Source organism: Ammospiza nelsoni, chromosome 4, assembly GCF_027579445.1.
Source record: "Ammospiza nelsoni isolate bAmmNel1 chromosome 4, bAmmNel1.pri, whole genome shotgun sequence".
In the NCBI taxonomy this organism is placed as follows: Eukaryota; Metazoa; Chordata; class Aves; order Passeriformes; family Passerellidae; genus Ammospiza; species Ammospiza nelsoni.
In genome coordinates this window covers 58751085-58765753 of record NC_080636.1, presented here as the reverse complement: position 1 = coordinate 58765753, position 14669 = coordinate 58751085, and the positions used below count along the sequence as shown (strand labels likewise).

At 39.8% G+C, this 14669-nt stretch overlaps 1 protein-coding gene across 2 annotated transcripts in view; it reads left to right on the top strand.

Annotated features, from left to right (window-relative positions):
• SNCA (synuclein alpha) overlaps positions 1-14112 on the top strand; it is a 63912-nt gene extending 49800 nt beyond the window's left edge. For both annotated transcript variants that reach the window (XM_059470276.1, XM_059470277.1), the window contains exons 5-6: positions 12421-12510; positions 13479-14112. In XM_059470276.1, coding sequence (XP_059326259.1) covers positions 12421-12510; positions 13479-13511 — 123 coding nt within the window. In that variant the 3' untranslated portion in view covers positions 13512-14112. The remainder of the gene's footprint in view (positions 1-12420; positions 12511-13478) is intronic.
• Positions 14113-14669: the final 557 nt, after the last annotated feature.

Sequence of the window (14669 nt, the reverse complement as noted above, 5' to 3'; positions counted from 1 at the left end):
AGCTTCTCTTGTCAGATTGCTTACATATTTGTTATGGTTTAAGTCCAGCTGGCAAATAAGTACCATGCAGCCACATATGATTTACATTTGTTGTTGCTGTTGCAAAGTATGTGTTGAACTTCTTTAAGCAATAATCTATTCAGAAAAATGCTTCTGAATACTTGAGGCACTAATTCTTCTTCTGTGTCTTAGGGAGACATTCTGTAAATGTCTTTTAGAGGGTGCTAGATGGTCCAGAGAGCATCCAGGCAGAAGTGACTTGAGGTGAATGGAGCCCACTAAGCACCCACACTTCACATATTTATGTCTGCCCCAGGTATGGGAAAGAAGTTAATAACATTAGAGCAGTCAACTGTTGCTTTTTCCAGTGCCACTGCCTTTCTTGGATAATTGCAGGCAGATGAGCAACTAAACCGCAGAACAAGGACCAGTTGGTTTGTTGCCTCCTTGTATCAGAAATGATACATGTGTGTGAGAGCAAGAACTGCTTTTTTCACTCCTGTGTTTAATCATTGAATCTGCTTGTTGAACAATGCTTGTTATGGAACAGTAAGCACATCATTTGGCTTTATGCTCAACAACTACAAAAATGATCATACTTTAATGAGAGCCATTGCAATACCCCTATGGAGGGAATGCACAAATACTTATCAGATAATTGAAACAGAATTATTTGGAGCTTGTTATTGAAAGGTGATGATACAGCATAGTGCTGAATTTCATTTTGTTTGTTCGTGTCAAAGTACATTTACCATTCACCGTGTATTCCACACAAGTATTTTCTGGTATGGGCAATTCTAAAATGACATTTGTGCGTAAACTCACCAGCTGAGTGCCTAACTGGTACTGCTGGAGTGTTTAGAAACACTTGGGCATCGAGCTGTAGCAGTCATTCAAGTCACTTGTGTTCAGATCTGCATGGGTGATTCTCAAGATCTGGCTCTGGTTCCTATCCAAATGTTCATCAGGCAGCACATGTAGAGAAACAATGCCTGTGGCTGATAGGAGATAGGTCTTTATGTTGTTTCCAAACTACAGGGAGTCATATGATAAGTACACATCTTCTTCTGAAGCATGGCCTCATCCTGCCAGTCTTTTTGTTTCATGCTCAGTTCTGAAAATAGAGAAGAGCATCATTTAGGTTCTCATTATGATGGAGGAAATGTTGTATTGCTTCAGGCAGTGTACTGTTGTTCAAGAACTGCGAATGTGACTTGTAGAAGAAAGCTATACCAACTGTAATCAATTTGTTACATGTGTTCTCTCACTCCTGTGTTTTAACTGAGCGTTCTTGTCTCACAGAGTAAGCTTTGTTGGTAATCCATCTCATTGATGTGACATATATGAAATTATTTTCTTCTTCAGCTTCATCTGAACTTCCATAAGTCACATGTAGCTGACTGTTATGCCATGAAATTGAAGAAAAGTGGTTTGGTTTTTCCTGTTTATCCCCAAAGTAGATGGTGTAATGGGTGCAATTACTAAGCAGAATTTCACTCAAAATTTCCTGGCAGATTTGTGGTTTTACCTGCTATTCTGGATGTTGTGAACAGAATAAATACTTTCATCTCAACTACTGTTTTTATGTCCTACCTCTAGCAAAAATTATGCTTACCTCTGTGTGTGTATGCATATTTTTTTCTTCTAGTATGCTTAAATATAAACAGGGTGAGGGCTGGAGTATGATTAAAATTCTTTCTCTCAAATCAGAAGAGTTGATGTGAAAAGTAATATTTCCCTATTGTTCCTAGTGGCTGTGGGACTGACTGCTTCCTGTGAATTCTAGCAGTTTGTGGTGATAACTTCACTGTGACTTAAATGCATTCTAGGGGCAGCCCCTGCTTAGCTGGTGAAGTTTGAGGAGCTACTGTGATTAATAATAAGAAAGGACCAGAGGCAAAGTGTCATTTTAACAATTCTAATAACTAACACTTAATGCTTTGATCCTTTAAAATCAGCTCTGCATTTTAATGTAAAATGGTTTAAGAGAGTTTATTAATAGAAGGCTCCTTCTGGTAATAACAGTGCAGCAACAGTTCCCCTTAGAAGTTTCAGCTATGGCTGAGATCATCATCAGTTCACTCTGGTTCAGGTAGTTTTTGGACTTTTGGCACCAGTGGGGCTTGCCCTCCTTTTCCTTCTCAGCAGCATGGTGAGCAGCATCTCTGCCCCACTTGACTCTGTTCCAAACAGCAAGTGGTCTCATCCCAGCTCTGGCAAGATGTAACTTGTCTGCAGTTCTCATAAGTGAGCACCAGAGGCAAAGGGTAGCGGATGCTCCACATGTTTTTCCTGTGTTGTGTGGACAGAAAAAGCTGGGTTAGCCCAGAGAAGACTGAAATGAATCAGGGTAATGTTTTTTTCCAGTATCAAACATTTGTTACTTGAAGGCTTTTAAGTGGCTTTCCCAGACATCTGTTGGGAGTGATTTGGGGCAAGCCGAACCTGCCTAAAACAGAGGTGTGCACCAAAATTGGGTGCACCAAATTTATGCTCTTTATGGCTTCTTATATATGAAGTAGTAGTGAAGATTTTTCTGGTGTCCATCCCTTTTGGGAGAGCAGCATGTGTCTGAAAAGGGCATCATAAACCCAGGCTGCCTTCAGACTTACAGGTGTAAGTATGGAAATGGCTCAGTGAAGGGGAAAGCTACACTGGGCTTATACTGACAGAGATGGAACAGAATTTTTCCTGGGAAACTGTTGCTTTGAAGTCTACTCTCATGCAGTTTAGAGGATGGCAGGCTTCAGTCTGCTGCTTTCTTGCATCTAAGCCAGAAGGGAAAAGCAAAGATAACAGTAGCAGTGCAGGGGAGGAGGGAAAGACAGCACAAATATTCAAGTGCTGTCAATTCAATGCATACTACACCATACTAAGTAGACTTTATTAAGAAATTGTTTCCACTTCGTTAAAAGGAGTTATTTCTTCTTGTATGGAAGAAGAATAAGCTGAAGAGATGTTCATGTTGTTTGTGTTTTGTGCCACTGAACCTTTCCCAATTGAAGTAAAAGCTCAGAATAGTTGTATACTTGCTTCTAGATGAAGAGTGTTGCTTCAGGAGTATAAATTTTAAAATGCAGGCTGTCTCTCAAGTCTTTGTAGTGTTTGATCTGCTGCTGAATAGATCACAATGGCAAGAAATACTCCTGAAACCTTTGTAGTTCAAATAATTGTTGCAAGTGGGTTTTTTCAAAGCAAGTGCTGGTTTACTCTGTAGAAGAAATATATTTTAAAATTCCCCAGGTGGGTAAAGTGCTATAATAGGTTGTAATTGAAGGAATGCTTTAGAAAGATGCTCACTGATAATAACTGAAGGGTGACCACTTCATTCATAACATGTCCTGCCAATCAATCCCAGCCTTTGAAGGTGACATCCTGCTGCTGGATCACCTGTGAGCCCACAGCTCAGTGTGCTGGAGAGAACAAGCAGATGAGTCAGTGTTGGTTGTAGTAGCTTGTCTGCTCATAATCCAGGGAAAAGCAAAAGGGAGCAAAACCTGCCCTCTTCCCAGTACCTGAAGAGAGAATCTTCCCCTTTCTTTAAGAACTTCTTGGGAGTGAGTGTGAGTGAGCTTTGTGCCTACAGGCACAGGAGATAGAGAGGGTGCAGAGCTGGAAGGTGTGCTCTCTCTGGGGCCATGTGAGTGGGAACTCGTGCTGCTCTTAATGCCAGAGGGTGGCTGGACCTGCAGTTCTGTGTAAAGGACTTTTTCTAAAAGTAAGAGAAGTAACTATGGTTTAGAGGTTGGTGTTTTACATGATAGTGTGTTGAATCAACTGTTTGTGTAACTGGAGAATTCTTTAAGAGGAAATGAATTCTCCTCCTTGAATTTTTTTCTTAGAGAGTATATACTCATGGAATCTATACAGTAACTTCTGGAGTTTATCTGTAATAAAAATGTGCTTAACATTGAAATGTGATTGTGATCTTCAAACTGTTTTAAATAATATATATTAAAATAACATTGCAGTTCTGGCTGAAACCACACTATCTAAAATTATCTTTACTGACCTAGTAGAGCCAAGTCTGACCAATATTGCTCATTTCTATGCTGACTTCCCAGCTGATGTGTGCCATTATTTTAGTGAATGTGATCTGTCAAGGTCACGTATTATGTTCTAGTTTTATTTAATTAAGATCGTGTTTAGATATCATCCTTGGAGTTCATTCTTGGTAATGGGTTCACACAGAATGGAGCACCCTCCATTACAGAAAGAGACAGATGGGTGTAGCTAATCCCATGGTTCTCCTGACAGACATAGTGTCGGACAGGTTCCTTTATTTTCCTCTCTGTTCTAGGATGTGATCATTCCTGCTGTTCTCCTTTGGCATGTCCCACCAAGTGCACTGTGTAGACTGAATTCTGTGTTCAGGAGAAGGCCCCCTAGGGCTGGATAGACCTTTTTAATACATGAGAGAATGGCCTCCTCTTTTTTTTTTTTTTTTTTTGCACTAAGATGACATTTTTGGCTTATGTTACTTTTTGACTTTGTAATTCTTTTTTGTGCACTGTTTGCCCATCATCTTTGATTTGGTGAGTGCCTAAGTGACACTTATATAAACATTTTCCTGTTGAGGTGCATGTTACTTATTTCAGTTACTTAGTCAGTTTTGTCAAGGTGTCTTTATGTAGTAAAAAAAATAAAAATAAACTCAGGCTGTTTATTGTTCCTTCTTACTGCACAAGATTGAGCAAACAGTTCAGTGCAGTCCTTGGCCCTTCTTCCAAATCCTTACTGGAATTGGTGGTATTATTTGACTGAAGATTTCTGTAGAACTGAGTCTGAAATTTCAGTTTTAAGAATGTAAATAACAAAGTTGATAGTGGATATTTGTTGCATATAGTGACAGATACTGTTTGAGCAGATGTATTATTCTAAATTATTGTTATTACCTTGTTCAGGAGAATGGGAGCAGAGGCAAATCTGGGCCACATCTCTGACGTGATGTCTAGTTAGCATCACTCCCACTAAACTGCAATTAGAAATAACTTCAGTCTTTCCAAATTATGTGCTTTAGCTTTTTCTTTCCCTACCCGTGGAGTTTTCAATGTCACCATGGATTTGGGAAGCAGAAGAGGATGAAGTTGAAAGGGCTGTGTGCATCCACATGTGCTGCTGATGTCACATGGACTCAGCCCTTAGGCAGCCTCTGACTTTGTCACCTGGAATTGATGCACGTCTGTTGCTGTAGAACTCATATCAGCTTCTGGTCTGGCCTGTGCAATGAGCAGGTTCTCCATGTGATCCTCATTTATCAGCAAATAGCAACATTCCAGGAGCTCTAATTAGGAAATTTACCAGCCTGCTTAATGCAAATGTGCATCTGAGTTTCAGCAAACTTGATTTCTCACAAAAATGTTCCTCTTGTTCTCTGAAGGCATCTCATCCGTACAAGGAATACTGGGAACTTTTAAAGGAAGGAAAGGAAAAAAAAAATACACAATCTATTGTGTATTACATAATATGTTGTGTATTCACAATACACAATGTGTTGTGAAATTTATTTTTCAAGGCATTTGCAACAGTTTGTAGATTGTTATAAGCAGAAATTATTTCCAGCTATTTGTGGACACCAAGGTGGACCTGTGGCTGCAGGCTTCCACAGACATTTTATTCCTTTTTCTGTAAGCCTCAGTTGTTTTCCTTCTCACTTTTGTCATTGCCAACTGAAAGGCATAAAAATGGAAATCTGAATGCAGCCTGTAGAACTTGAAGACACTATTTTAGCCTTCATTGGATTTGTGCTAATGCTGATATTTATTTGTTTAATTGTCTCTTCTTCATTTCAACTCCCTGTTTGAGGAGAAGGAGGGAGACACTCTCATTTTATTGGTATTCTAAATGAATTGTGCACTGGAACAGCTAATTTCTTTCCCACAAAATGCTTTCTCATCATTTCCTTCATTTAGGTGTTCAGCTTAAGGATAATTAAAACAGTTGGGTCTGTTTCTAGATAGTGTACAGATACATCTCTGTACCTTTGGAGTGAAACAACTGGATGATGATGCTTTGTCATTTACAGCTGAGTCTTGGAGGGACTGACTATTGCAATGAGCGAGCTGGAGCTTTGAAGCATCCTAACCTGACCTGGCAACTCAGTTGTAGCTGTATAACTCAGTCAGTTCCATGAATATAATGTCTTAGGACTAGGAAAGTAAATTAATTGAGGCCATTTTAGCATAGCTTTGTTTTGCCTCTTGTTGGATTCTTTGCCTCTTATTGGATTCTTTGTTCAAGGGTCTTTCTCCCATCCAGATAAGTTGGGTTTTATGGTCAAAAGAGCTGTAAAAAATGAGTTACCAAATGGCAAAGGCAGTTATTTTTTCACTTTAGTACAGTATCCAGGTGGACTATACTTTGGAGAAAAAGGAATGCAAATTATTTTCTTTTCAAAAGGGAATTTTAAGCCCATAAGCACAGCAAATTGTTATTCAGCTTGTAGCAGGAGGCAGATTTTTCAAAGGAACAGTAACAGCTGCACTGGGGGTAAAAGAAAGGAATCCCAAAATTTTACTTTAAGCTCTGCCATATAATGACTGACAGCTCCTGACAGAAGCTCTCACAAGGTGGATAATACAAAAATGGAATGGGCTTAGTCAGGCTGCAGGGAATGGAGTTAGCAGCTGTAAGAGCTTGAAGCAGGCCTGCCAGGTTGTAGGTTTGGGATGCAGTAACAGGCACGGGACCAACAGCTTTAGGGATAAACAGTTTTATCCCTAAATAAATAAAGACAGATTACTAGTGCCATTATCCAGACTGTAACAACAACAAATTCAATAATTCACTAATGCTGGGCTTCAATTAACATCTGGGCCCACAAAGATGTACGTGCCCATGGCTGGCAGGCAGGCATTACTCTATTAGTATGCGATAATTTTTCAAGGTAATGATGCTTTTAGATGTGTATTTTATTTTCAGCTCCCACAGGTACCAGCTGGAGTGTGTGTACAACAAATCGGGCTATGCTAAAATTGCTTTGCATGGAACGTTTTGTTGGGGTCTCAAAGGACTTTCCAGAAGATTATCTTGTAAACCAGCTTTTCCCCTCTTCTAGCTCATTGCTTTTTCAATAAGGCTTTTTGTCTTGGTTCATAGGTTTTTTGATTCACAGTTTTAATTTGATTAATTTACACAGATTTAATTTAATCAAATTTAATTGGTTCACAGTTTTACATTATGAAACACTCAATAACAGACTGGCAAGTGATGTAGTGACCAGTGCTCATTGAGTTTTAATAATCTGTTTTGCTGGAATTAGCTAGGACTTCTCAGGTTACATTAATCTTTTAGTTATTTGAGGCAAGCCTCACTGTGTTTATTGTTATCAGTAGGGCTTTCAACTAGAGAAAAGATCCTCCCACACTATCTGCATTGGAAATTCCATAGAGGTCTCAAGAACAGACAGAAAATCAGAAACTACAAAGCAACATGAATGTGAGTTTGTGGGGGGAAGGAGTTTATCAATGAGTATAAACACCTGATAGAGGTGGAGGTAAAGGAGATAGAACCAGATTCTTCAGTGGTGAAATGCCAGGAAGCAGTGGGCACTAAATAAAAAGCAGGAAACTCCAATGTAGAAAAAGTTTTTCACTGTGTATTTATTGAACACCGGAAGAGGTTATCCAGTGAGGTTGTGGAGTCTCTGTCTGTGGGAATGGTTAAAACCTGATCAGGAGTGGCCCTGAGCAACCTGCTCTAGGTGGGCAATTTCTGGAGGTCTCTTCTGCCCTCTGTGGTTCCTGGCTTGCAGAGTGATTGCCTCTTGCTAGTATAAGTGTTCTAAGAGCAGACAGTTTGGTAGCCTGGATTGTTTATCTCAGGATGTGGAATCACTCTAGAAGGAATTAGTCTCCAGTAATCATGGGAATTATGTGTGACTGTAAGATTTCATCAGTGTTCATAACGGAGAGAAAAAACCTATTACTAACCAGGGAGATGGCAAAGTAGAGTGTTTAGATCAGCCACTAAATTACAGTTATAACTCTTCCTTTTGAAGTTGCTCTGGCTTGGGATAAATTACCTGTTTTCTTATGGCAATAACTTGGCATTACAACACCAGCAGGTCACCAAGAGGACAGAATGCACACTCCTGAAGGTGACCCTTTCACTACATGATGCTGACATGGAAGCGCTACCAGGAGTTGACCACTTGGTCTGTTTTTCATGGGTAGGGGATCTTAAACAGTCTCTTCCCTTCAACCAAGAGTGTTATGAGGTGGGAAAGAATGGGGTGCAATTTTCACCAAAAACACTGAAATAAGAAAAACCTATTTGGTGGCATTTACATCGTAAAAGGAGTAGTTCTGAAGTTTTGACAAATATTCTGTATTTTAACAGGCCCAGGTCTTCAGGAGGAGTTTTTTATTAATTTGATTACTGTTTTATTGCAAAAGTTGGTCATTTCACATGGTTGTGCACAGAGCTTAGCAGGATTCATTCCCACATAAAAGAGGAATCAGTGTTTTGGAGGCATCACTGCAGTTCTGCTTCATGCTCCTTTATGCCACTTACATTCATTAATACCTGCTCTTTGAGTCAGAGCTGGTGCCCAGGGTCGTACAAAAGTCTCACTTCACCATGATGGGACACCATCTCCTCTGTTTATAGAAGGACACAGCTTGCTTGATGAAAGGAGAGAACCTCACGGAAGAGAGGGGATGCACTGTGTAACGTAGCCACGTATTCCTGGGAAAGTGTGCATGGGCTTGCCAGGTGGCCTGGCAGCAGCACATAGGCTCTGTGCAGCTCTCCCATGCCTTTAGCAAGGCAGGCAGAAGTGCTGATAGCACAAAGTGGCACCCTTGTTAATGCCTGAGAATGGCAGCGTGGTCTGCTCTGCTTGGGATAGCACAAAAGCTTTTTTCCTGTAACATGGGGTCAGAGGGCATGAGACTCTCTGGAGTCAAAATATAACCAGAGTGACCATGCTTCAAACTGATATATGGGTGGGTATTCATTTCTCCTTAAGGGAATCCTTAGGGGACAAGCAGAAGTCCTCACCTCACCATTCTTCTACCACCTTGTTGACTGGGTGAGTTGTCATTTCCCCTTTTAAAAGTGTTTTTCCAGAAAGAGTTCATGCTCCCCAGTTAAAAACTGACTTCATCTCTGAGAAGCTTTAGTTGAGCTTTTCAGATGATCTAATATAAAAAAAAATCTTTCCCTCTGGAAATGCCCTTCAGTGTGGTTGAGAGAGGTTGCAGCTTCTAGAGAAAAATGTGTCATTCATACTAAGACAAGAATTGGTCTTTTGGGTGGTTTTCTTCTTCCATAACTGAATTAGGATATGGAATTACTGATCATGACAACGTAAAATTGCACTTCTTTGTTTTAAAGGAGGTAAAATATGATTTAAGGTGTACCTTAGATGTCTCTGTGTTGCTGGGGGTGGTGGTTTACTTTTGTGATACCCTTACTTTGGTGGGCTGTACATCAGAAGCAGAGCATGCCACCATTTCAAGTGAGGTGGTCACCTTTGCTGTGCATTTTTTATGCAACAGATGACTTTGAGTAATGTCATCCTCATCTGAACTGCAGTGACATCAACATGAGAGGTGTGTTTGTGGTGCTGCTTGCAGCTGGGCAAAGGCGATAAACCCTTCTTGGGCAGAGAGGTCCCTTGGAGGTTGGTTATGGCTTATGATTTACTTCCTTTGAAAAATGGGCTTGATGTTGTGTTTTTCTAGTGCTGCTAATTGTTTTATTTGAAGCTGTAGAGAAACCTATGTCCTGAACTTGCTGAAGGGACTTGGGAAGATGATAATTTCAGTCTTTTAGACCTTGTGTTTCAGTATAATCCTGATAGACAGTCCAGATCCATTGCAGAGGTTCCTAACAAAAAAACAGCATACAGACTTTGAAGCTCTTACTTGAAATTCAGCTGGGAAGTGTTTTTCCTTGTCGTTAATAATGGTCCTGGCAGTTTCATTTGCCATCTGTTTTCCTGCTACAGATAACATGAAGCTGTGTACAGGCTTTCTTGTGCACCCTCAAGCCTGATTTTGGGCACAGTTTTACTTGATGAGCTGATTGTTAGCTGAAGCTGTTCCCTAATGACTGGGGGAAGCAGAAATGAAATTTTATTTTTGATTAAGTGGGAGAGCATGCAACAGGAGCTTTATGTTTTTAGAGCTGGTCTGTTAGGGTAATGGCACAGTAACCTCTGTAAAATTTGAATTGCACACTTTATTTGGCTATTTCAGTCAAAGCTAGTAAGGATTGATGCTGCTTTTCATAGAAGCAAACAGGCAAAAAATGCTATTAAAAATGTGTTTAGAAACTAAGGTAAGTAAATACTCAAATCAAGTAATCTGGGGAGCTCAAGGGTTTTAATAAGATAAGGCAGAAATGTAATTTGGTCTAGTTTTTCCTCATAATTTCAAGCCTGAAAAATGACCTTTTGTGTTGAACATCCCAAATTTTTGGCAGTTCTGGAAGACACATGTGCCTATTAGATACCTAAATAAAGGTATTTGCAAGTATTGGTGTCCTTTGGCTTTTTGGGATTTATCCATGTTGTCTATGCCATAGAGCAGCTCAGGGTGTTGACTCAGAGCAGGCACATGCATGGAGGGAGCTTGGCAGAACAGTTAGACTCCACACAGACTGTGCTGCTTACCTCCAAAGGAAAAAGCACAGAGGAGTAATAGGACCAGATATCTCTTCATACTGGAGCTTTTAAAATCTAAAGTAAGAGCTGGAGAGAAGAATCTGTATTATGGATATAAATTCTGTACATCGTAAACTTGGATGATGAGGATGAAAAATGTGTACCTACATATGTATCCAAAAGGTGACAGAGCCAAGGAAGAACAGGTATCTGGCAGATGAAGTCACAATTTGTCCTTGGGATGGTGCAGAAAGTGAGGAATAGTGTGTTATGACTAAGGTCACCTGGTTAAACCACTGAGGGAGCCAATATGTGGCAAATGGGAGAGCGCAGTAAATACTGTGGGAAGGTAAAGAGGGTTTAGTGCCACCTTTTTTGCATTTTATATTCAATTTTGTGTTTAGCTTTCAGAGGTGAATTTCAGGTTTAGCTTCTCTTACCCTCATTTTGTCTGTATCCTAAATTTAATTTAGCACCACTATCTTACTTGTAGATTTTGAAGAATTATCTCATTAGGCTGGTTTATGGTTTACTTAATTTTGTATTTCTGTCTGCTTTACCAGCCTGCAGGTTTTTTAAATTAATTCCTTCCTGAGTGTCTGTAATTGGTTTTAGTGTGTTTCTGTCTAGGTTGACACCTGTTATAAGTCAGCATAGTCACAATAGTTCCATTGACACACTCTGCCTGTTTTCATGTCAGTTTTCTTATAGTTCAGGATGAATGCCAGCAGCTTCTGCTCTGGCAGAGATCATGCTTCTTCTCTGTGAACTTCTGGAGTAGCAGCTCCAAGGAGGATTGGCCCAATTGAAATGTTGGGGTTTTCTCCTTTGTGTTTGTTTCATATGGTACAGAGTATCTGTAGTTCTAGGAGAATAATTACCTTCCTTTAGTAATCTTATTCAGCATGTTATTCCTCACACCATTGCCATCTTGTAAACTCCAAGAGTCTCTTACAAAAATGGCTGTATAAAATAGAAGTGCTCCTATAATAAAGAAAAAAATGCAGGAAGCTGGGTGAAAGGTATCGTACCATGTGTCATATACCAGTAGTGCATAGAGTAACATGCTGGTTGGCATAACAGAGCATGTAAAGGTATGACCCATTAAAGGAAAAAAGCATTTTCCAATACAGTTAAATTCTAAAACAAGAAAAAAAGCAGCATGTTCCCCCTTTTTTGCAATATGAAAAGACTAAAACTTTAAAATTAATAATGGTGTATGAGAGGGTGGATGTATCTATAACATTAAAAAAATAAATAATTGAGTACTGTTTCATTTGCGTATCTTGATATTGGCCTGTTTTTACAGGCACTTTTGTGTACCTGCCACTGTGTTCCCCTAAGCAGTTAAACATGAATTAATGTGGTAACTTAATGTGATACTTAAACCATTTGTGCAGGACTTTGTTTCCCAGATGGGTTTCTTAAGGCACAAAACCACCTTGTTTTGGTTTGATTCATGACTGGACCAAACCATTTCTATGGGATTAAAATATTTTCCCGAGATACTCAGCAAACTGGTGGTGGGTACTGTTCTTTTATTCACATTGACTTCTTGGCCTCTCCATGGAAAGGGAAAAATGAGATTTCAGCTATTCAAAAAGATGATAGTTGTCGTTCTTTTGGGATATCCCTGTGAAACATGGGGAAGATCTGTCTGCAATTCATTATTGCATGACCCCTGGTAATATCCCAAAACCAAAGGGCAGGCTAAGAAGTCAGCCACTGATGGGGAGGAAGCTCACACTTTGCTGGGAGTGATGAGACGAGCAGTCACTGTCACTTTTCTTTCCCTGTTTTAAATGTAGAATGAAGAAGGCTTCCTGCAGGAGGGAATGGTGAACAATACAGGTGCTCCTGTGGATCCTGAGAACGAGGCTTACGAAATGCCTCCAGAGGTAAATCTGTTGTGGTGCTTGCTGGGAATGCATGTAAGAGAGGGCCACAGGAGGTGGCTGCATGCTCAAGTCACATGAGCCTGGCCCAGGCTGGTGCTGGGAACTGCAAGGGCACAGCAGAAACTTGGTCTCCTTGGCCAAGATCTGCCAGAGGTATAGTGCTGGGACTCAGAAAATGATGTGCTCTTTTGATAGTAAGGAAGTTAAATGGAAATTTATTTTCTGTGTTTCAAAACACTTGTGCCTGGGTTTTGAGGAATCCTTTTTTTGTATGTTTAATAGGGAATGCAAGACAAAACTGCATCTTCATAGATGGTTTGAATAGCTTGGCCACTCACCAATGCATCATGCTTTGTGAGGCATGATCCTAAGTTAATGCAATTATGGGAGTAAATTATTTTGTTGGTTTTTATGAACAAGCTCTCTGCAATGTCTGGCATGATGCACTGTTAGTTGGACTAGCAGTTTTATGGTGGCACAGATAATAAGACTGAAAATGAGAGGTATAAAAAATTTAGGCCATGATCCAATAAAAGACTTAAAGGCTTGAGGGTAACATCTTGAATATCACCAAAATTATGGATGCTGCTCATGTGGCCATAGTTAAACACTCCTTTAAATGATTTACTGACTCATATGAGGATCTGCAGCACCTGGTGTGCTGTTCATCCCAGAAGCAGTATTCCTGCCTCTCCAAGAGAATTGTCATGGGTGGCCTCAGGAGTTCCTGGCAGCATCAGCTGAATGATGTGTTAATCACTGCAAAAGTCTAATTCTCCTCTAAGTACCATGACTTGTAAGATACAGACTCTGGGAAATGTGACAAAATCCAAATACATTTCATAGCCTGGTCACATGAGAATCCATAATATTTGGGCATTGAATCCACCAGGAGTAGAATGAATAGAGAAAATAGGATGTCTTCATCGAAAATACCAGCAGTGTTGATTTCTGCTCTCCCTCAATAGGAAGAGTATCAAGACTATGAGCCTGAAGCATGAGAGTCCTTTTCTTCCTTTCTATCACCTGAAATCTACTAACTCCTTGAGATGTCCCATCCTGTACAAGTGCTGAGTTCCAATGTGCCCGGTTGTTCAATTTTTTTACAGTTTTTACGGTGTATTTTGAAGTCTTCCATCAGCAATGATTGGAGTATCTGTGACTGCATCCACCTTGTTTCAGCATTTCCCTCCTGCTGAAATGAAAGCCGGTTGGCAGGGTCATTGTTGTGCTGTGGATATTGTGGCTTCAAGTTTAAAAGTTAAAAAAGAAAATATTAAGTAAAAACACCTAAGTGTCTACTGCTTATTTCTAATTCTGTACATGTTTTGTTGATAGGCTGTCAGTAATTTGATATTGTTTCTGATACAGTTTTTATTTGTTTCCTATGACTATTCTTTCTGTGCAGAGATGACTTATTGTGAGAGCTTTATATATATGTTTATGTATTATACATATAAAAAAAAGTAATTGAGCATGAACTATGCACCTATAAATATTAGCTGTTGAAATTTTATTGTTTTGTGGTGTGTTTTATTAACTTGTGTCTGTAAATAATGGTGTTCAACTGAAGCAAATAAAACGTAACCCATTAAAAATGAATTTCTAAATTAGTGATGATTTCTAACACCACCTTCCCCTTCCAAAAGCCCCTGTTGAGGCATTCAAGCTGTGTTGCTTCTTTTGAAGGAACTGGAGGAGCAAAACCAGAAAATGTAAGCCCAGTCTGAACAAAAACCATGAAGAATGAGGAAATCAGGGCTGCTACTGTAGCTGGGTGCAGCTTTGCTGACAGATTTGTTTGTAGGCTAATAAACTTGCCGTTGTAAGGGCAGCCTGAAAGTGAATGAAGCCATTAATAGTGGGCTGCAGCAGGTTAACAGGAAATCATGAGGCTCTTTGAGGAATTACTGCTCCAAGGTTGTTAAAGTGCTGGGATATACAGTGATGGCTTAGTTGCAATGAATTTGTCTTGTATGAAGTCTCATTTTGCTGAAGTACAGGCTACTCTCTCTTTTTAGACATGTGCTGCCTGGATATTCTTCCATACAGTACAAAGATTTAAATGTGAGATGGTTTTACCTCTATCATGTTTTATTATTTGTTATTTTGGATCAAGTGTTAGCTCTAACCTGAAGTGGTTTTATGTTTAAGGTTCT